General features: G+C 43.0%; 2 protein-coding genes across 2 annotated transcripts in view; one reads left to right on the forward strand and one right to left on the reverse strand.

Annotated features, from left to right (window-relative positions):
- Positions 1 to 23,872, forward strand: part of LOC115359829 (zinc finger protein 585A-like) — a 1,044,768-nt gene that overhangs the window by 634,564 nt on the left and 386,332 nt on the right. The gene's annotated exons all lie outside the window — the stretch shown is intronic.
- LOC115359766 (WNT1-inducible-signaling pathway protein 2-like) lies at positions 59 to 15,268 on the reverse strand. Its single transcript, XM_030052392.1, has 5 exons — positions 15,157 to 15,268; positions 8,002 to 8,221; positions 6,305 to 6,547; positions 3,248 to 3,477; positions 59 to 765 (listed from the first exon to the last, which is right to left on the reverse strand). The coding sequence occupies exons 1-5, from the start codon at positions 15,211 to 15,213 to the stop codon at positions 478 to 480; spliced, it is 1,038 nt and encodes a 345-aa protein (XP_029908252.1). The 5' UTR covers positions 15,214 to 15,268; the 3' UTR covers positions 59 to 477.

Genomic DNA, 23,872 nt, shown 5'->3' on the forward strand with positions numbered 1-23,872 from the left:
TTTTAATTGAATTAAAGTTAATTATTTTATTTTGTTACACAGTCAACTGCCAGATAATTTGCCAGTGGAACAGTCATGACTTCCTTCGCTGGACTATAAAGATTATCATTCATCATTTACACACACTCACACACACTCACACACACAAACACACACCTCCTTGTCAAACATAGATTGTGTATTAGCTTGCTACAACAAGATGCATTACCATGTACATAGTTGTAAACCCAAGTCGCACAGACCTGTTCAAATCTGACGTGCATCTTTAAAACATTTTGATCACTGCCACTAATAATGTCCATCTTATTAAAAACTGGTTAGCAATTCATCTTTAGGTAAGCAACACATCTCCTCTTGCTCAAGGTGTTTCTGAAACACTGGACCAACTTCCTGTGCTGCAACATCACAATGTTTTTCAACCATCTGTCCTCCTCGCCGACGGGACCGGCCCATCTGTCTTGGACCGGGACGCGGGGCTCACAGCCAGGGCAGGGCCCTCCAGGCGGCTGCAGCTGGGGGCCGCGGGCAGCTGGAGCTGCTGCAGGAGCAGGACTCGATCATCATGACCTGCTGCTGGGTGAGCCGGCCTTCTGGGCAGCGGAAAGCCACCGTCACCGTCCTGGTGCGGGCGGGGCTGCAGCAGCGGCCCTCGGGACAGGCGGTGACACAGAAGCGAGGGCGGTAGGCCCTGGTGCTCCAGCAGCCGTGGTGCTCAAGGCGGATGGGGAGTGGGTGGGTGTAGCTGCTCTCACACACACCTGAGCCCTGAAATACACAGTGGGTCATACAGATGTGGAGTCAGTGGGCAAGCTGCGGCAGAACAGGCGGCTCTGAGTCTGGTAACATTTAGATCAGGTGTTAAGGTGTTCCAATTGAGAGCTGCCAAAATTGCAGATGCAGAAAATAGGAAATCTAGCGAGGTGAAACACCAAGTGGACAAAGCTCGCTCCATGAGAGTGAATCTGGGGTTGGGTTTCACCTGCTGGTGAGCACTGAGGGAGAGGAGGAGGATGAAGAGCGACACAGTGTTGGCCTGTTTTCTGTTGGACAGGGAGGTGACTGCAGGCCATGTTTCTTTCCTAGGATGGCAGTGTTACATTTTGGGCGGTCATTTCATACGATAACCATCCTAGGAAACAAGAACTCGCTGCTGGTGGTTAGTTTAGTCAGGGAGGAGGGGCCAACAACCAACCACAGCCAACAAATCCTTCTCATTCTGCCTTTAACACATGAGCCCATCAGGTTATGATGGCAGAGTTTTATGTTTTCTACAGTCTCCATTCATTGGTTAGTATCACTCTTGACTGACTGTGGCACAAAGGATTGCAACATAAAATGGTATGTTGTGGTAAAAGCATAATCTGGATGTGAGCTTGCAGACCACAGAGCGTAATCATAAAACAGAGCAAGATCAAGAGCCCAGTGTTAGCCTCTGGCTAACACTGGGCAAAAATGAAAGCACGTTAATTAATGTTAATTAATGTTAATTAATGTGCACTGTCCTCTCTAAATAAATAAATAAATAAATAAAAATAAATAATAGGAAAAAAATCAAAGAATATATTTGGCAGACAAAATAAAAAACAGACACCAGGGAGCCATGTTCCCTCTAATTTTATAATTAAGGGACTTATATATAATGATTTATTACACTGACAAAATAATACCTTGTCAGTCATCAGTTACTGATTTACTTCTTCCTGAGAAATGTTATCTAATTTATCTAAACTTTTAGTCACTAAAGATATTAAGCAGAGCGCCGTGCTTTAGGGTTTAGTAACTAGACCTGCTTGATTATGATTCTAGTAATAAAAGTGCTGGTTTTGTGACCCTGCTCTATAAAAATACTACTGACTATAAAACTATGCTCTGCCCTGCTTGTCTGTTTGTACAGTGGAATCAAGGCCAGCAGCTGCAGTCCCTTATCAGCACACTGGCACTAACTCCACCCCTCTGGGATGTTGTTAAACAACAACTTATTTTACGCTCGGAACCTGCATCTGTTTATACTTTGCATCTTGATTTCCTCCATTTCCCAAAATGCATTTAAACAAACCCCCCAGGGAGGGGTGTGAGCTCTTTACTGAACATATAATGTTATAAATAGCTTGACAGTGTGATCACTCAACTGTGGATTACTTGTAACTAAGATCACACACACACACACACACATGCACACCTCTTTACTCAGATCAAAGTCTACAGTGTGTTCTGGCCTGTTGAGGTTGCAGCTGCAGCATTGCATTCTGGTCTATGTGCTGCTCCTGTATGATCAGTGAGCGTCGGAATGAAGGCCTCGCTCTCTGGTTGTGAGGGCCTGACACCAAAACCTGAAGTTTACCGTTGTTGTTTTAGATCACTGAAACATTTTCTGACATCAAACTGGAGCTGCTGGAAACAGTCATCAGTGGGAAGAAAATAAAACACACCACCAAACAAGGCAGACCCAGAAATGCAAATACACCAGCCCAGTTTGTTTTTAAAGGAATACACCAACATTCTGGGCAAAATCCTATTCTTCTGACTTCCCCAGACTGAGACAAGACAGCACTTACAGTTCCACCATCTAACTTCTGGAACAACTCAAAAAAAAAAAAAAAAAAGACGTGTATTTCAAATCCACATGATCCACTGTGTAAATAAGACAGCGTCAGAGTTGCTGTGAGGCTTATTCTTACACTTTGACGTAACTAGGCTAATGACTCCCATAGACCTCAAGTCTTTATGCTAAGCTAACATGAAATGCTACCCATAGGAACCGAACCACTGGACGTACAGAGGTGGAGATGGTGTCCAACATCTTGTCTCTGTCTGGGGAAGTGAGGCAGGACATAACGCAGAGGCAGCTCTCAACAGTGCAAACCAATGGGATATCTGTTAGGGAGAGAAAGCCAGCTCTATTTGATGGGAAGGGTGTGATGAAAATGTTTTAGTGGTCGAAATGTTTATTTACAGCTGCTTGTCCAGCGTGGCATCACCGCTGAAGGTACCTGGTTTTCCAGGATGTAGAAGTTGTGGGATTTTCATCTATAAATACCAAAAAAAAATCTAAATTTTGCAAAGTATTTGGCATTTAATGTTAAGCAGGTGGGTTTTCTGGCATGGAAAATTAGCTGACAAGTTGAAAAAGTTCTTCTCCAAGTTATTAAAAGCAGCCTTGGCCTGCGTTTGACCGCCCAGACAGATCAAACCTTAAAGCGCAGTGTCTGACAGGTAAATAAAAGAGCAGACCCATCTGTCCACTGACCGGCGGCAGCCTGCGGGGCACCAGCGGCACAGCCTGGCACGGCCTGACCTGGCACAGTCTGGTCTGGGTCTGCAGGCGGCAAGCCCAGTTCTTGTTTGAGCTGCGGGTGGAGACACCTGGGCCACAGCTGCGGGAACAGGGGCTCCAGTCCGTCGTCCGCTCGATGCAGTTGGACACGGGGCCGGCAGGCTGGCCGTCCTGACGCGTCCTCTCCGCTCTCCACTCTCCTCCTGGAAAGGAAGAGCGATGGGGAAATATTTGCTGCAGTGCGTCAAGCTGAAACTTGTGTGTGTGTGTTTGGACAGGACGACTTTGATGTAGGGCTGCATATGAGAGAATTCAGGGCCTGCACGCCGTCTGACATGCTGTAAACCGCCGCCCAGGTGAGGTCACTTTGTTTGGAGTACGGCACAGTCCCGTTTGATCCCGACACCCGCTCTGTTTTGAGAAGCCCACCTGTTTGTGCACGACCCCGAGACGACCCAGACCCCTCTGTTTCTCGGCCGTGAGGAGCCGGAGTCCAAACACCGCCGCACCGACTTTGATTTAACAGCAACTCTTTACGCCTCACAGGAAATACCTGAAAATCATCCAGATTCTGCAGCGCACAAGATGTTTCATCCTGGCAAACACGCAGTAAATCTCTCAGGAGCGACTCAGGAGTGTTGTTTTTAACTTCTAATTTTGACTTCTTTGTTCCAATATGTTTCATTGGTGAAACGAGTGCTATAAAATCTGATACTGATTATTACAAATTAATTACTTTTTACCTTTTTTCAATCCAGTGACAGCCAACTGAGCCTGCTGCTGTTCTCCAGCAACACACTGCTCCACATTCATTCATTCATTCATTTATTCAGCTACTCTCACTCACAAGGGGAGCTCTTCTGAAGCAGCTCAGTGCCTTGCTCAAGGGGAAGGGAGAATGTTCCGCATTGCATTGATGCACTGATCATAAATTCTGCCGGTTCAACTGAATCAGTCTGCTGAGAGAAAACGAGTAGATCAAATCGCTCAGACTTCAGTCTGTATCGATGGAAAATGTTTCAAATTGGTTTACTGCAGGTGTTCATTATAGTCACGATGAGAAAGCATCTTGAGAGCCACTTTTTCAGTCATGTTATTTCATATATTTTTTATTACTTACATTTTTCCTCTTTTTTTCATTAGGTCTGTTTTGTTTTTGCGTTTTTTCCTCTTTGGCACTCTTTTTTTTTTGTCAATGCTTCATCTGCCTGCAAGTGATGCTGTTGTCTTCTTTGTGTGTTCATGATTTGAAATAAAGATTTACTTAAAAAAAAAAAAAAAAGTTTGGAGAGCCATTTGCTTCTTTAAATTGCTGTATTTTCTTTTGAAACAGGTCGCTGGAGGCGGGGCTGAAGTCTATAGGAGCCGCTGAAAACAGTCGAGAGATTCAGCAAATCCAGCTGGTTGGGGAACATTAGCCTACTCCAGAGGGCTGGGGCTACAACTGCACAGGTGATTTGAAGGTTTTTAGGGTCGTGGTGTTCGAGAAGTGGAGTGATGAATATGGAAATCAGTTCTATCTCAAGAGGCTGTATTTTTGGCCCTTTTCCATCTGCTGCAGGTACCCTGGAGCTGGCAGTAATGTAAGACTCACCAGACTTGTCAGGAAATGCCTTTTGTTTCATTTCCACTGAAAAACCAACTGTGAGGGGTGGGAAGTGCCTCTTCCTGCCAAATACAGCAAAATTAAAGTTCAGGAACAAAGACAGTGCTTCATCACACAACTCATTTCCGCACAAAAAGTATGTAGGCACACCTTAATCCATTCCTCTCCACTTTGTCACAGTTTTTTCATCCTTACCTGCCAAACCCCTGATCAGGCCCTCAGCCCGCTGGAACAGCCTGCAGTCTGCTTTGTTTTTGCTGTTTATTCCTGCAGTCTGCTTTGTGTTGTAGCACTCTGACATATTTACAGACGTGTTGCCAAGTCAAGAATTCCTGGAGCTTGATTTTAGTATCGCCTCCAGTGCAGGGCCAGAATCAGGAACCTTACCTGGAACCACGGCAATGCCGATGGAAACTCTTCCAGAGCCCGTGGTTTTTTTTGTTTTTTTTTTATGTTTTTTTATGTTTTTTTATGTTTTATGTTTTTTTATGTTTTTTTTAATGTTTTTTTTTTATGTTTTTTTTTATGTTTTTCATTAGCCTAGTTACGTCAAAGTGTAAGAATAAGCAAAATTTAGATTTTTTTTTGGTATTTATAGATGAAAATCCCACAACTTCTACATCCTGGAAAACCAGGTACCTTCAGCGGTGATGCCACGCTGGACAAGCAGCTGTAAATAAACATTTCGACCACTAAAACATTTTCATCACACCCTTCCCATCAAATAGAGCTGGCTTTCTCTCCCTAACAGATATCCCATTGGTTTGCACTGTTGAGAGCTGCCTCTGCGTTATGTCCTGCCTCACTTCCCCAGACAGAGACAAGATGTTGGACACCATCTCCACCTCTGTACGTCCAGTGGTTCGGTTCCTATGGGTAGCATTTCATGTTAGCTTAGCATAAAGACTTGAGGTCTATGGGAGTCATTAGCCTAGTTACGTCAAAGTGTAAGAATAAGCCTCACAGCAACTCTGACGCTGTCTTATTTACACAGTGGATCATGTGGATTTGAAATACACGTCTTTTTTTTTTTTTTTTTTGAGTTGTTCCAGAAGTTAGATGGTGGAACTGTAAGTGCTGTCAGAAAATGTTTCAGAAAATGTTTCAGTGAGAATTTTTTTTTTTTTTTTTTTTTTAAGTATTCTTAAAGATGTGAATACTTGTCATGGAAAATTAGCTAACAAGCTTAATTTTTTTATTCATTTCATTGAGAACTTAAAAAAATCTTATTCAGTTGAATTGCCAAATAGTGAATGAATGAAATTAATGAATAAATGAAAGTTTCTCATTCGCTTTCCCTATGCTCTTTCTCCTGTCCCATCTGGGGAATCGAACCTACAACCATTTACAAGCCTACTCGTCCAGCCTGCAGTCTGATGTATCTCCATGGCATGTGTCGTGTGTGTATTCAGCGGGGTTTATACCTGCAGAGGGATCAGGGTAGATGCTGTTGTCCAGGCCATCGCAGATCCACTCCTTACAGCAGCGGCCCGGCAGCCGCACCAGCTGAGGGCTGGGGCAGCTGGGCACCTGCAGGTCGTCGGTGCACAGGGGCACGCAGGTCACGCCGCCGCCCACACAGTGGCACAGCTGGGCACAGGAGGGCTGAAAGGTCTGGCCCTCCTCCAGCCTCATGCCGTTCAGGTCACAGCCCAGGTCATTCTGACCTGCAGAGGGGAGAGGAGGAGGAGGAGGAGGAGGGGGAGGTGGAGGAGGGAGAAGGTTTCACCATAACCAGCCGGAGGAGACAGGCCGCCCACTGCTGCCGCCGCTGCTGTGCCAGGAACGGGGCGAGGCGGGGCGTGTGCAGACAAATCACCTAAATCTACCCCTTTCTGTCTTCTCCCTCATGCTTTTCCATGAAGCTGCCATTTTCTTAGGAAGAGAGCAGGCAGCAACTACATGAGTCAACAGCCTGATGACTCGCACCGAACAACTGAACACTTTCAAAATGAATTTAAACCTGAACAGGTATCTATTGGCCTTTTATTGATGATAAGTCATAGGCCTCTAATATGATGGATATGAAACTGTCTGACTGATGAAATACAGTGTTTATTGTACAGCTGGATCAACAGCCTGCTACCCTGGTTGTCTATGGGAAGCATGGATGAGTTTCTTTTTGTTTCATTATCAGCAGCAGCAGCACCAGCATTGTTTTCGTTCAGGCGTGTCATGGTCAAAAAATGTTGTTTATTGTTTTGAGAGGTTTTTCTGCTCTGATATGTGCATGGAAAGCCCCTCAAATTATAAAATGTGGACTGGCATCATCAGTACACACAAAACAAGTAATTTAGGCGTACTTTAAGTTGGAAAAATCTGTGAGAATCTCTCAAGTGAGAAAACAATCGGCCCGTGGGATGACAAAATCCCACGTTTTTCCTGTGTAGTTTCACTTCACATGTTGAAAACCTCAGATCTCTTGGTAGTGCCAGGAAGCCAACCTCAATTTTGCCAGTAAGTCTACCTTTTTTTTTTTTTTTTTTTTTTTTTTTGAAAGGTGATATGAGTTAACTTGTTTGTAACAATAAGGCATACCAGCCCAGTGGTCAAGAAAATGAAACTCTTGACACAAGTTGATTTGCTTCAGGACCGAGTGAAGTCATCTCACCCAACAGGCAGACATTTTCCACTAATTTAGAAAATAAAAACAGTAAAAGAAAGGTTTTGAATACTCATTACTAGACGAATTGGCCTGTTATTGTTCAGCGGCCCCCAAACGTTTTCAATGCAGGGACCCATATGTGGAGGTGCTATTTGTCCTGAGACCCACCAGGTATTTTGTGAATTAAAGGTAATTTATCAAGAAGTGAGAAGTGAAAATGAGTAGGATTTTCCTAAAAAAAAAAAAAAAAAAAAAAAACTCTCAACCATCACTTATGACTCATTTATGTGTGCCTTTAAGCTTTCAAAGCACTTATATTCAAGTTATTTGTTCATTCTGCCTTAAAAGCTGCTAGTTTCTCAACAATGCACGATTTAAGAATGTCCATCCTTCATTACTGAGAACTAACGGAGGATGTTCACCCGTCTCCAAGCCGGGACCCTCCTTTGGGTCGGGAGCCACAGCTTGAAAATCCCTGTTGTGGTGCACTGTTTTTGCCGTGTGATGTGTGCGTACCGACACACTCTCCGGGGCCTCCGGGGAAGCTGGCGCTGTAGTCACACCGCAGGCCTCTCTGGGAGTCGCAGGGCAGCCGGGCACTGCAGGCCTCGCCCTCCTGCCTGGCGCACACCTGGCAGCAGCGGCAGCCGTCCAGCACCAGGGGCGCGCCGCCGGGGCAGTGCGGCGGGACGGGCGGGCACTGGCACGGCACGGGACACAGCTGCTGGCACTGCACCTGCCGAACAGGACGGGACAGCAGAGAGCCGGTCTGTATTCATGGTAGGTTTCTGTTTTTTATTCCTTTAATCTTTATCTGTTGCACCGTGGACTCACGGCCCTGGAGAAACATAACTTGGTGCCACTGAGTTAATTTCTCTATGAATCAATGTACATTTGTGGTTTCACACAGGATGAGATGACAATAAAAAGGAAACTGTCAATTAACATGTCTTTCATTCGGTGTGTAGGCTGAAAACCCTCTACTTACTTTTACTTTTACTTCTACTTTCATGATTTGACGTGTTTCCTTTTGAAACAGGACGTTTGGGCAGGACATGGTGCAGGGAAGGATCACTCACCAAGTCAAGCCAACGTCATCTCAGCTTGAGAGAGAAACACAGTTTTATTTTGAAGGGACATGTGGATGAGCGAGGATGTTTAAAGGTTTGTGAAGGTTTTATTGGTTGAAATTTGGATTTACAGTCACCAGTGCAGGATGACGTCACTGTTTAAGACGCTCTGTTTGACAGGAAGTGAAGGTCACGTGAGGTCGTTTCTTGGCGACTAAAAGTTTGTGTGAAGCCATTTCATGTTTTGTTCAGAGAAATAAAAGACATGAACTAACGACACTTTGGTGAATTTTAGCCCTTATGTTACTTTTTATATTGACTCTTATTTACAAAATGTTCATCATTGTCTGGCAAGCTGAATGTGCAGGATAAGAATAAAAATAAGAATAATAACTATGGTAAACTTTCCACAGGTGTTAATAATTGCTTTTTTTCTCTTGGTAATTTTCTTGCAATTTTAAGCAACTTGTTGGGGCACTTTTATGGTATTTCTCTTGTAATTTAATTTTAAATATATATTTATAGTAATTATAAATGTTTTTTTTTTAATTTTGTGCTTTTTTTTATTGATGATTGTTTTCTAATTCTCTCTAATTCTCTAAATTCAGATCTTTTCTTTTTCACACACTCAAGAAATCTGATGTTCGTCCAGCATCACTGATCTAACATTTAAATACATTATTTGTAATTTTTCTTTAATTATTTTTGCTGATTTACACATTATCTACTGGTAATTTTTTCCCCTTTTTTAAATTTTACTGATGTTCTGATCCTTTTTCTTTTTCTTTTTTTTTTTTTTTTTTTGCTAATTGCCTTTTTTCCCTGTTTTTGAGAGAAATTAAGTAAATGTGTGCAGGTTTCAAAGGGTTCATCACAGACTGAATGATGACAATCTTGTATTTAAAACCTCTTAAAACAAATGAAAGAACAAAATGAAACGAAACAAAATAAAAAATCATCTTTTTAATTTCTGTTTATTTTGTTGTTCTTGTTTTTTAATGGGTCATCAGCTAACTCTCAGCAGTTTAACATGACCTCATTCTGACTGAGTACAAGTGACAGTAAACATACTTCAGTCGTGATTGCTGAGTTGTTGTTTTTTTTTCTGGGTACAAGGCGACCTGAAGAACCTTGCTTGCTTGCTGCTTTGCTTTGGCAGTTGTAGAGCGGAGAGAACAGGAAGATGGCGACTGAAACCACACAGGCTGTTGAGGCTGTGATACCTTCGCTTGATATGAACAAAATGACAGACAACAGGAAACTGGCTCCAACTGGCTCTTTTCATGTTTTCCTCCAGTTTAGCGACTGAAAGTAAAACCAAGAAACAGTTTTACAGCGTCGCTGAGGCAGGGCAACTCTCTTGCTCTTGTTTTTCAGTGTCTTTAGGTTTAGGGCAGATACCTGCTTCATCAGATGAGAATAAAGAATGAGAGGAAAGTCAAGCACCAGGTCACAAACCACATTCAAACTTTTTTCTCGTTGCCACACTGTCACCTGTTTCCATTTCGCTCATACCACCAGAACAGAACTGGTCTGTGTTTTAGAAAGTGCTCGTTTCACGTCACTCAGCATGTCGTTGGTGAGAAGGTTTCATCTGATATTTTGATCGAGTGTGAGTCATCCTTTCCAGTGTGTGTTCCTCAGTTTATTCATCGGGTTTTCCCCTATAAGGCAGTGACTTCTAAACTTCCACTTAAATGAGCAACCACATTTCTATACTTGGGTGGAGGAATTTCTGCTGGAGAAACCAGATCACTGGCCAATGTAAAACCTTACTGAGATTGATACCCAAGTGCTACAAATTGTAATCATTTAAATAATCTGTGAATCTTGTGTACAACATGGCGGCGTGACCGACGCTTGCGGTGGCCTCTGCGAGCATCGACTCTTTAAATAGTTCAGTGCGATCCTTAGCTTACAACCACGAGTTTCTGTTGAGCATCAGAAACCGCTGTGGGAGTCCCGAGCCGAAGGACAACCTACCAGACTCGAGCTAACGGGGCTAACGCTAAACAGAGCGGACAGAGTGACTACAACCTCGGGTAAGCTCGGGGGTGGAGGCCTGGCTGTTTATATCAATGATTCATGGTGTAGAGATGCTAACACAATCTCAAAGCATTGTTCCCCTGATGTGGAGTTCATGGTAGTTAAGTGTCGACCTTTTTACCTCCCACGAGAATTCACAGCAGCATTCATCATGGCAGTGTATGTCCCCCCCCCAAGTGCTGATAAGCAAACAGCTATGATTGAACTTCATGACAACATTAGTGAACTGCAGACTGCCCACCCAGATGCACTTTATATTTTTGCTTAATCTCTAAATGTGTTGATGATGTGACTGTTGTGAAAACTGTTAAAACACGTGCCACAAATAAGCCATGGCTGACAGGCGAGGTTCATTCACTCCTGAAGACCTGTGATTCTGCCTTTAAACCTGGCGACACTGCAGCATATAGGGAGGCAAGGAACAACCTGAAAAGGGGGATCAGTGAGGCTAAAAAACAGTATGGGAGGAACTTGGAGAAGAACTTTGAAGACACCGGGGACACAAGGCGCCTGTGGCAGGGCTTTCAGACAGTAACGGGCTACAAACATACAACCAAAACAGCTCAATGCAGCAATCCATCACTCCCAGATGACCTAAACAGGTTCTATTCCCGGTTTGAGGACACCAACATCAGGAGTGCACAAAGACTGACACCATCATCCACTGACCAGGTTCTGCAGCTGTCTGCTGAGAGTGTTAGGAGGATCTTCTCGAGGATAAATCCTTGAAAAGCCTCCGGATCAGACAATGTACCAGGTCGTGTCTTAAAGAGCTGTCCAGACGAACTAAAGGATGTCTTCACGGACATTTTTAACACCTCCCTCTGCCAAGCTGTTGTGCCCACCTGTTTTAAAAGTGCCATCATAGTACCAGTTCCCAAAAACTCGCCCTGTTGCCCTCACACCAGTTGCAATGAAGTGCTTCGAGCAGCTTGTCAAGGACCACATCTCCCTGCCAGCATGGACCATCTACAGTTTGCATACAGGGCAAACTGGTCTACGGGGGATGCCATATCCACCCTGCTCCACCTCAGCCTCACTCATCTGGAAGACAAGAACACCTACGCCAGGATCCTGCTAGTTGATTTTAGCCCGGTGTTTAATACCATCTTGCCACAGCAGCTGGTGGAGAAACTGCAGGTGCTGGGAATGGGCACTAACACCTGCAGCTGGGTCCTGGACTTCCTCATGGAGAGCAAACAGACTGTCAAAATCAGCAGCAGAGCGTCCAACACCATCACAGTGAGTACTGGATCACCACAGGGATGTGTTTAGAGCGCACTACTCTTCACCCTGCTGGCACATGACTGTGCTGCTAATCATAACACCAACCACATATTTAAATTTGCTGATGACACAACGGTTGTGGGCCTCATCACAAATGGAGACGAAGCAGCACACAGGGATGAGGTAGAGACCCTGATGACTTGGTGCAACTCACACAACCTCTCTCTCACAAAGGAGATGATAACTGACTTTAGGAAGGCTCAGCCAGCCCACTATCCTCCAGTAATCATCCACGGCTCTGTTGTTGAGAGAGTCCAGGGCACCAAATTCCTTGGGATCCATCTCAGGGAAGACTTGACCTCCAGAGACAACAGAGAGATGGCTGAGCAGAGTGATCAAAACAGCAGAGAGGATTATCGGTGTCCCGCTGTCACCAATGCTGGAAATCTACAACAAGAGAAGCACACGCAGAGGGGAACGCATCATCCAGGACTCCTCTCATCCCTCTCATGGACTCTTTTCTCTGTTGCAGTCAGGAAGGAGATACAGGAGCATTCGATCAAGGAAGTCTCGATTACAGAACAGCTTCTTCCCATCTGCTGTTAGACTGTTGAATGCACAATAATCAATAATAATAATCAATAATGCACAATAATCACTGGCTGTCTGTCCCCATTTTGCACTTTACTTTAAAATTAACTTTAAGCACTTAGTATTTAGTAACTATTTATGGAATATTTATTTACTTCTTAATACTGCATTATCTTGTAGCGTTATTATAGTGTTTTTTTTTTAAACTGACAATTGGAAATGTTAATTATTGCACTGTTTTCTTTTAAAGTGTTTTTAACTTACGAAACAGTATTTCGTTTTTATGTACCTGCATAAGAATGACAATGAAAGTGAATCTGAAATGCCTCTCTGATGATCACTGACAGCTGATTATCTCGACGTCACTTCGTGAGAACACAAAGGGAACTTTATCGATTCAGCCTCAGTCTGTCTCGGGCCAGGTTGTCACACTAACCTTAGTGTGGAAGAGGAAAAGAGAAAGTCATCTACATCCTGAAGCTGTGATTTACGCACAGAGTATAAAAACTGTCAGTGTTTCCACTGAAAAATAAAAATAACACAAAAAGTACAGTAGTGGATGGTGATGAGGCATCAGTCCAACTGAGGGGAAAATATTATGGAGAGTATTATAAATGTGATTAGATTAAAGGCAGAGGTTTGGCCCATGTAGTGTATTGTATTGATTAATGTTAGTTTCGGCGACTCCTGTATTTTGTATATAATGTGACCCGGCTGTGAAAGAGACTGCAGTTGTTGTGTGGTTCCTCATTAAAGACCACAGCAGCTTCTTCCTTTAAAGACGATATAGTTTTCAGTTCTGCACGTTTGTCCGGCCAGACCACATGAAGCAAAGCAAAGGAGACGTGAGATGAGACCAGTTTTGTCCTTTTCCATGGGAATCATTTTCTCACATTGTGCTAAATGGAAAACATTATGGTCACGTAAGGTCACATCATGTAAGGTCACAGTGAGGTCCCTGCAGCCCCTGCTGCCGGCCTGCAGAAAATGTTATTATCACACCGGCACATTGAGCTGAGGGCATTTATTACAGATCAGTGTTATCACTGTGCAGCAACCACTCTTGTGTGCTCTTGCATACTTCCTCTATATAGCATATAGTAAAAGTACATCAGAAAAAAATGTACTGAAATCTGGTTGGGCGGAGTTAGTTTATAGAAGTGTCTTTTAAAACCCTTTAAACTCTGATTTCCCCTCAAATTTCCCCTTAAGTATATCCCAAGTTAGGAAAAAAATCCATATTATGGACAATGGCGTATATATTCTTATGTGTTAATTGCAATTTTTTTTACTGAGGCTCCATCACACTTATGTGGAGTGAAATATTCACAGCCAAGATGCTTTTGTTTTATGGCTGCAGCATCACATCAAATAGAAAAGATCTACATGTCTGCATCATTTTATTTACATTTGCCTGTAAATCAGCAGCACATGTTTGGGATCTTTGGAAACCTCGGGATCTGCACTGACCTTTAAAATAAAGTCCTGTGGGTTTGAACAATAAAGCTCAGTCATGCAGCGTACAGAAGACTGTGAAGCCAGGTCACCTTTCCTCTGGTGTTTGTGTGTTGTCTTGTTGTGGTGCGTTTTTTTTTTACAGCAAAGAAAGACATCACTCCTTCCTGTGGCCATCAGACTTTTTAACACTTCCCACAGTCAGAGATAAAGCACTGCAAAACTGCACATTATTTAACTGCTTATTCAAACATTTAAGTTTGCAATAATATATACCTGTAGGCCTCGACAGCAATTCAGTAGTGCAATACCTTGGTGTACATATGGTGTATGTGGGTAAACTTTCACATATTCTCAATTTCTTATTTCTGTATTTATTGTTGTAATATTTTTGTGGGATTAATTCATATATATAATGCATATAAAGCACAGACTTTCTTTTTTTTACAACTAGAATTAAAATTTGTAATGCGCATTTTATTTTTCTTATTTCTTATTCTATGTCTTATAATTTCACTTAGTCTTCTCTTGAGAAAATTTCTCCTCAAAGTGGCCATGCTTGCATCGATTTTTTTTTTTTTTTTTTTTTTAATGATTGTTTTATTTTTTTTCATGCCAAATTGTTCTACTGTGAAAACAGAACTGCGGGTGGAAAAACTCCATAACGTGCATTGGGTTTTTTTTTGGGTGAGGAAAGTCAACAGAGCAGACACACACAGGGCGAGAGAAGCGTGACAAAGTGAGAGACTTAAGCAGTAATTTTGAATATTGCTATTTTAACTCATGCTCTTTGCGAAACAGTTTCTGTCAAGAGCCGTATGACTTCTGCCAAAGAAGGGGAAATGGTTAGGCCTATAGGTTCCCGACCTCACCACTAGACTGAACATGTTGTGCTTCAGATGCTCAGTCTGAGTCTGAGTCGGCCTCCAGTGATCACAGCTTATCTCGTTCTCAGAGACAACAGGAACAGCTCAACCCCACAAACCTTGTGATAAGTACACACAGCAGCAAGTCACTATACAGTATCATAGAAAATGCAGCTCTGACCACACATTTACCACATTACTGCTGAGAGAAATTTAATTTGAGCCCTACAAAACCGCTCGGAAGTGTTTTTACTGCTGACACAGAATTTACGCAATGACCAAATCTGTGGTGTCTGAGCCATAGCCTTCCATTTTATATCCACACATAATAAATAATAAAGGCACAGAAGTCATGCTGGCTGGTGATCACAACAGGAAAGGTGACAGGCGTGATGTTGTAAGTAGTCGGGTCTCACCTGAGTGATGATACACAGCAGCAGGGAGCCAACCAGCACGGTTTCTCTCTGGTCCATCTCTGCCAGCTCTCTCTGCTGCACTCGTCTCTCTCGTTCAGTCTGTCTTCCCTCCCGTGCACGGTGAGGATGTGCTTTTAAAGCTGCCTCTGTCCATTCATTTATACAGTCTAGTTTGTGATGTCACAGGCAGTGGACTGCACTGTAAATACTCACTGGACAGGAATCAAAAATGTTCCTTATTCCACATTCCTGCAGCTAAGCTTTTCCTGTACCACCCTCTGCCCCTGGATGGGCTTTTCCTGCACCGCTCACTCAGAGTCCGTGCACTGTCCTGTCAGCCTGATATCACGGTGCAAGACGCAGGGCAAAGCTAAATTCTGCTGCACTATAGGCTCATTTGTGAACCTGTTTAGTCTCACATGCACTGATTCACATCTTTGCAATTAGCCTTGTATTTTTGTGTTCTCTCAAAAGAGGAAGATGAGCACTGCAGGTTTGCATGTTGGCATTTAGTTGGACACATTTTGACCGTGGCTGGAGATCTTGTGGACTTATGTTTAAATCCTAAAAGCCCAGGTCTGGTCTCCTTGCCCCAATTCAATAAAAGTCATAGTGGAGTCTTGCTGCCAGCATCACCAGCACGTTCAGTGCAGAACTTCCGTTTTAAAAATCCACATTAGATTCTCTTGATATGTTAAAAGCAGAAACAAGCAGGGTTTGTGACATCACACATTTACACAGCAACACACCAAACAAACACAAGCCAAACAGAAATTGATATCAAGCTCAGATAAGATCCACTTTTTCTTGACCACATGCTTGGTTTGTTTATGCTTTTTGGATGCTCATTTGTTGACATCACTGACTATGAATTATGGGGGAGTTCCTCTCAAGTCTGCATGTTTGCACACTTGCTGATCTTTGCAGATGTTTCAGGAGAGTTTCTTCTTGCCCGCAATGAGCATCAAATCAGGGGTTTGATGTAAATTTGTGGGCATCTAAAGCCCTTTGAGACCGTGATGTTGGGTTTCAAATGAAATGGATCTTGCTGCACTGTAACTGAGAAAGCTTTCACTTCCTCTAAACAAACTGTTGTTGTAACTGGGTGTTTTCACACGTGCCCTATTTAGTCTGATTGAATGGCTAATTTATTTAGGTGTGAAACCAACAACCAGACCGAGATCCTGTTGAGGAGTTATTCTCTCTCCCTTACAAACAAATGTTGTGATGTGAATGTGAGCCAACCTACATGTGCCCCAGCAACAGGAACCTCAGGTGAGCATTATGGATTCCTGGGTAATAGCCCAAAAGATAGAAACAACACAGGAACACAATGAAGCAAGGGCTGACATGGATCAACAAGGAAATTCACTCAGTGGTCCACTTCACCAGCTCCACCTGTACAATCTAATGCAGTTCAACTCAGCAGCTCTGCCATAAATTCTACCTTTTAACAAAGTTTATAATGTTCAGTTTGTTTTGACATTGTGGAGAATGTGTCACTTTAATTATATATTTATTACTGAGGTTGTAGTTTCCAGAGGTCTTGTACTGGACTATATTATATTAAGAGGTGTTTCTATTTTTTTGTCATCCCTATTTATATACAACGAGAGGGACAGAATATTGGAAACACTTCTTAGTAAAATGCAGTCCAGTCCAACAGCAGCGCTAACTATGAGCTCAATGCCAAACATAGAAGTGAATGAACACCTCCATTACTGTGACAACAAGACAAGCTGAGCATTATGGGCACCATAAAATGAAACTTTATGGCACAACAGTTGGATTGGATTGTATTAGACTGTGCAGGTGGCCCTGATAAGGTGGACACCGAGTGTACTGAGTGTACATTGGTATTTAGTCTAAATGAGCTCTGCAATAATAAAGAAAAGCCAAAGCTGCTGATGGCGCTGATGCCCATGTTGGAGACTGGATTGGCCAAATGAATTTGTACGATAAAGGGAAAAAAATCCAACCAACCTCCAGCTTTGTGATTTCTGTCTGATCGTGACCAATCAGCAGGCTGAAGCTCCTGCCTGATTTCTGTTGATATATTTTGGTTTGTTTGAATTCTCTGCAGTGTGAAATCAAACCAAACCAAATGAACAATGCAGCAAAGTCAACTAGTCCACAGATCTGAACCTCAGCATGTGTGAAATCAAACCTCAGCATGTTTGTTGTTTGTTCCAAGAACAAGAACCAAGCAAGGTGAGGCAGCATTCAGTTATTATGCTCCTCATTTGTGGAACAAACTTCCTGTAGATCTGAGGTCTGCTCAAACTGTCAACTCCTTTAAATCAGGGCTAAAAACACTTTGGTTCACTGAGGCATACTGTTAGATTAAATACTTGCCTGTTGTATTGCCCATACTTCTAAACTACACACTGTTGATTTATGCCTTTTATTTTTTATCCTGACTGCTCTATTTGGGTTTATTGTTAAATCGGCTGCAAATGTCAGAGATTCCAGGGCTGAGGACTCTCCAATAGGAGAGGTTTCAGAGTCTAAGGAATTAAGAGGTTGGGCTGTCGGCATCCCTGCAGGGGGTGACCGGGAAGTCTGAGTCAGCTACATCTGTGACTCGACACTGGGGAGCAGGCTGTGAATTCAGATCTAGAAGGGAGATGTCCTTTGATGGTTCTTTAGAGTTCATTACGATCTGAATAAGACCAGTGTGTGGAACCTGTGTCCAGCGGGACTGTAAGACTCTGAGTGAAGGACTCAAGAGCAAATAGTGTGCACGCATTGGGTGTATTATTAAGGGCGACGTCCTATACAAAAAAATAAATAAATAAAAAACAGACCCGACCAACCAAATTCAAGATGGTTCCGAGCCAGGGACAAGAGATCCTAGCTGAAATCTCTGACAGAGCCGGTTTTGAATTTAAACTCAAATTTTGTCTAAGTTCACTTTTTGGTGGCAAGGAGCCGCAGGGGTGATAAGGCCTATCACGCCCTGGGCCCTTGGCCGTCTAGCTCAGGCAGTGTACTGAGCCTGTTGTTATTTTATGTTACTGTATTTTATTATCGCTATCATTCTAAATTTCTAAATTTCTATTTCCCTTTTTTATTGACTGTTTTTATTGTTTTAAATTGTGTCTTGTTGCTTTTAATGTTTCTGTAAAGCACTTTGAATTACCTTGTGTTGAATTGTGCTATATAAATAAACTTGCCTTGCCTTGCCTTGAAAGAAAGCTGTTTCTGTAGATTAAAGTGACTGAAAAGCACTGACAGCACTTCTTTGGGGCTGATCATTTGGATAGATGATGATGATCTGACAGTTTTGAAAGTAACTGTTGACAAAAACCGAGAAATGCTACAGGAAAAAAATGCGAACTGTCCCTTTAGACTACTCTGTTCGGTCTGTAATGAGTCGCTGGCCTACTGACAGGTGTAATACTAACACAGTGGTAGAAATCAGACTCGCACTATTTGGCTTAGTCCTGCTCTTACCATTAAAATGAGTTTTTATCGCCATCTACTGGTGATTTGACGTAAGTATGTTTTATGTTTTGTGTATTTCAAAGCTGAAGATTGCATCATCACTGATAATGTTTTCTTTTTCTATTTTGTATGACATAATTTTTATATAGCACCACAATAACTCTACATTTTTATTGTAATTATTAATTTTAAAAAAAGACCAAGAACATATTTTTCTGCAAATAATGTAATATAATATTATATTATATAATTTTAGATTGTTGAGTAAAATTTTATTCATATCATATTTAACTTTTATAAGATGCATTAAAGTCATTCTAAAAGAACCAGTGTTGTTTTGATACAAGGTTTTGTACATTTGAAGGAATATGTAGGAATATATGCTTACACAGACAGTCATAAGCATCAAAGTATGGCAAAGTATGACAGCTGCCAAGCTGTAGGACCGACCCTCCTCCCCCCCACCCCCACCCCACCCCACCCCCTCTGTAATTTATCCAAAAATGTGTCAGAAGACAGAAATCAGCCAGTGTGGTCAGTCGTTGGTTCTTTGAAACTACAATAAAATCGCCTGTTTTTGTGCCAAATTTTGCGTTTGGTTTTGCGGTATTTGGAACATCCCCTTAACTAGAAATTCTTTCTTTCGTTATTTTCTGTGATTTAAACAAATGGCTGATGATAATTAGTCCCCCGCTCTCTGTCCATGGTGCTGAAATGTGAAGCAAACAGACGCGATGAAAGCCGCTTTCTCTGCTCTCTCTTAGTCGCACATCACATGCAAACATGAGGCATCGTGAATGTGACAGAGAGCTGTATGTGTGTTCAAACAGTTTTCAACAGAAGAGCAGCTGCTTCTGTTCTGGTTGCTCAAAACCTGAATCAGGCAGTAAAAACCTTCAGACATCATCAGATGTTCAAGTTCACTGCATCTTTTCCCCACCGGGACAAAACATCATGAATAAACGAGCCGACACATTTCACACCCCTGTGTGCGGGCTTCCATTTAGTGGGGATGCTGCTGACGGTTATAATTATTATTATTATTATTATTATTGTTGTTGTTGTTGTTGTTGTTGTTGTTGTTGTTGTTGTTGTTGTTGTTGCTGCTGCTGCTAATATTATAATTGTTATCGTTACTTGTGAGTGTGTTTTTTGTGTGGTCTTGGCTGTTCACTCGGGGCGCCATACAATCTGGCTCCGCCACTTATTCTGTAAAGTAGCTTTAACATCATCTGCCGAAAATGAACAGAAAAAGCCTCAAACAGTGAGTTTTTCCTCGCTGGACTGTGACAATACGATCTCAGGCACACACATCAATGAACTATGTGATTGCATACGTCACATCATCGCACTATGACGTCACAGCCTCCAGAGTGTATTCAAAGGGCAGACAGAGCTCTGTCTGTGTGCAAAACTGAATTGTCATCATGAAGCGTGTGAGGAACTGGTTCTGCTCCAAATTTTCCCTTCGGAAGAGGGACATGAAGGTCCATCCAGAGTCTCCTCTGGATGAGGCCGAGGCGGCCGCCACCACCGAGCCGCAGAGGCAGACCCCTGCCCACCCAGATAGCACCCATCCAGGCCAAGGCCGGCTGGGTGCACACACAGCCGTGCTGGACGAGCACGGCCAACAAGAGTCCACGGAGCCCACTGCTGCTGAGGCCGAGGGGAGCACCCCCCTCCGCCCAGCAAGCACAGCTCCAGCTGGACACACCAACGACTCCGGCCCGCAGAGGCAGACCCCTGCCCACCCAGATAGCACCCATCCAGGCCAAGGCCGGCTGGGTGCACACACAGCCGTGCTGGACGAGCACGGCCAACAAGAGTCCACGGAGCCCACTGCTGCTGAGGCCGAGGGGAGCACCCCCCTCCGCCCAGCAAGCACAGCTCCAGCTGGACACACCAACGACTCCGGCCCGCCCGCCACCACAACCGGGACTGAGACCATCCACAGCCTCTACACCTACATCAGAGTCGGCGGCACCAACAGGGCCACGGACTTTGTGCATGTCCTTGAGGTCATCATCAAGGAGGTGTCAGGCAAGGTCTCCCAGCTGCAGGCCGGCCTCCCCTCTGGAGACACACCGCCAGCTGAGCACAGCAGAGCCGTGGACGCACAAAAAGAAGCCAAAGAGTGGCGGGTCATCCTCACATCTGTGATGGAGCGATGTGCTGAAATATCACACGTCATATCACAGAGGAAGACCGCACCAAACGCTCTTGAGCTGATTAAGCGTCTGGATGCCATATTTAACACGGCAACCCTCTGCTGCAAACAGCTGGACGTGGTGTTCCCACAGGACAGAGACAAAGCCAAACGCCCCAGCCTGTGGAAGAGGGTCCGCTCAACGATGTCCGGACTTCGGAGAAACCCCAAAGAAACCCTGAGGGCCCCGCTGAGATGGCTCTACCAGAACGTTGCATCGCTGATAGTTACTCAACTGGTGCTGTGCATGGTTCTTTCGATTGCCATCAACTTTCTAACGCTGCCACTGATCATTGTTTACTGTCTTGGTCTCACCGGCAATATTGCTCTCGCACTAGGGGGCCTTGCTTACGACCGTTACTATTAGACTCGTCGTTCGCTGAGGCAGAAAACAATTTCCATCAGTGGCTGAGTTGGAAAGCTGGGCCGCTTGGCTGGTTGGAGGCAGCAGGCAGTCCACCATCCCTCTACATCTTGTCCTGAAGTTTGTCAACACACAAACCAGACCTGATGTAGCCTAATAAATAAAATGCATTGCAACAAATTGCAAGTGTTACTTTTTAAATTTGTGACCCATAACTTATTTCTAGAAATGGCGTGGCTGGAATTCAGTGAGCTCTTTGGAACAAGCCATTCTTTCACCAATGTTTGTAAAGGCAGACTGCTTGAGTTTACACACCTGTGGCAATGAAGCACATTAATTCACTGATTAAGAGGTGGGGCCCAATACTTTTGTCCATACAGTGTGTATTGAGTGAAATATCCACAATATTTTATGTTTTATGGCTGTAGCATTACATTCAAATAGAAAATATCTAAATGTCCTGTGCATCATTTTGCACACGTTTCCCTGTAACACAGCAGGATATATTTGGGAACCTTGGGATCTCCATTAGAATTTAAAATATAGAGTTCTGTAGGTTGGCACAAAGCTTGTCTGAGATCGTGGGCAGCAGAGGCTGAAGAGCTTAAATGTGCTGCAAACATTGAGGAATTTCATTTGCACAGTCTCAGGTTTCAGCAGAGGGTTTCAGTGTCCCACGATGGTCTAAGTGCTGTTGAAGAATTGTTTTCCCACCCTGATAAGAATAAAAATCCAAGGGAAAACAGTAAATTTTGGCATAAAAATATAAGGACAGTAAATATCTATAGCCTCAAAAAACACATAAACCTGGGTGTGTGTCTGTCCTGCAGTGTGCCAGTGTCTGTCTGCTGATCAGCTCAGTGTTTATATTTAGCTGGACGGGGTAAAAAATAGCAACAGGGCAAATCAGATCCCCCGTCCCACCCGGCCAGAGCCTTCCAGCCTCACAGTTGTGACATGAACGACGCATAAACAGGAATATCATATGGAGACTTAGCTTACTACTGTGGTTGTAAAAGTGTTTTTATGACTTTTTTTTTTTTTTTTTTTTTTTTTTTTTGGTAAAAATTAGAAGGGATTCAAAAGGTGTAGAACATTCAGAATCACACTTCTCAGTTTCATGAGAGAATGCATTATAAAGCACCAGTTAATATAAATCTATGTAAATTATTATTAACTGTCAGCATGGTGGAAATTTGAAAAACACATTCTCAGATGGATTTAGATTTCCAGTCTATACGTCCTGGTGTAACTACAACTACGTATAAACAGGTTATCATAAATGCTCTGATTGGTCAAGAGTATGCATTGTTAATGAGGTTCTCCATTCTCTGTCAGACAGCAGCCAGCTAATCACCACTGTAGCCAAAATACCTGAACGGTCATTGTTCCAATACTGGACTTTTGTTCCTCAAATATAGAAGGCCTGCAGTGGAAGGTAAAACTCACCATAATCACTATAAGCTTTCTGCCATCTAACCATAAAAACTGGGGAAAAAAACAAACAAAAAACAAGAAAGATTCTCATTAAAATAATTTTGTTCAAATAATTGCACTGGATCTATAAGTGGGCTGCTGGAATGACATTTTTACAGACTGGATCCACAGATACTACACTGACCGAATGGGGTATTCATACAGATTTTCCATGAAAAAAAAAAAAAATGAAGGGATGCATGTCCAGCTGACAACATTAGCTGAACAATGGAACAATGTTACTATGAATTAAAGCATGAGTAACTTTGGTTTTGAAAAGAACGGTTTATAAAGCTGTTTCTGAGGGGTACAACTGTGATTTTTTTTTTTTTTTTTTTTTTTTTTGTGGAAGGCAGCCTAATTTGAGTATCAGACAGGCATATATACCATACCATACCATACCACATTTATTTATATAGCACATTTAAATACAAACAGAGTTGTGCTTTACAATAGATTATCAATCAAAACCATATATACAACATACCCAGTGCCACATAAAACATCAAATGCTCAAGCTGTAGATGGAAAAGCTAAAGTGTAGAAATGAGCCTTGAGGCATGTTTTAAACACCTGAAGGGTAGGGGCTTGTCTTATGTTCAGGGGCAGTTCGTTCCAGAGCCTGGGGGCTGCCACAGCAAAGGCTCGGCTGCCTCTGAGCTTCAGTCTGGTTCTAGGCACGGACAATAGAAGCTGGTCGGAGGATCTGAGTGTCCTTGAAGGAACATAGGGTTCCAGCAAGTCCGACAGGTATACGGGTGCCAAACCATTTAGACATATATAAGCGTTATGCTTCTGCTTGAAGCCTTTTCAGTCATTACTTAACTTTCACTTGTAATTACTTTCTTTACAGTAAACTGTCTAGGCTGTTTAACTTATTGTATAATACACTCTATATTGAATATACTGTTTATACTTATTGTATTGTGTGTGATAAATGAATAAAAAATGCTGCTACTTCTACTTCTGCTGACTGAACTCTGTCTGGTAATACAGGGAAGCAGCACAGTTTTCATTGGTGTAACTCAGTTAGATAGACGGTTCTGCCTTTGGCCAAATGGGTCACAGGACCCACCCCCCACCCACCCTCACCTTCAAACCAGAAACAAACACTGCAAACCCCCCTTCAGTCAGGAGGGACTCCATAGCCGAGCCAAGGGGAACCAAAGTTGCAACCGAAAAGGAAACCAGAAGGTAAGAAAATGTCAGAAAACGTGTGTCCT

The sequence above is a fragment of the Myripristis murdjan genome, chromosome 5 (assembly GCF_902150065.1).
Source record: "Myripristis murdjan chromosome 5, fMyrMur1.1, whole genome shotgun sequence".
In the NCBI taxonomy this organism is placed as follows: Eukaryota; Metazoa; Chordata; class Actinopteri; order Holocentriformes; family Holocentridae; genus Myripristis; species Myripristis murdjan.

Excerpts from the sequence above, each read along its gene's own strand:
- LOC115359766 (XM_030052392.1), bottom strand. The coding sequence starts at position 15,213 with ATGGACCAGAGAGAAACCGTGCTGGTTGGCTCCCTGCTGCTGTGTATC. Across the intron at positions 6,548-8,001 it reads AGGCCCCGGAGAGTGTGTCG|GTCAGAATGACCTGGGCTGT; the intron begins GTACGCACACAT and ends TCCCCTCTGCAG. Across the intron at positions 766-3,247 it reads TGCCCCGCAGGCTGCCGCCG|GGCTCAGGTGTGTGTGAGAG; the intron begins GTCAGTGGACAG and ends TGTGTATTTCAG.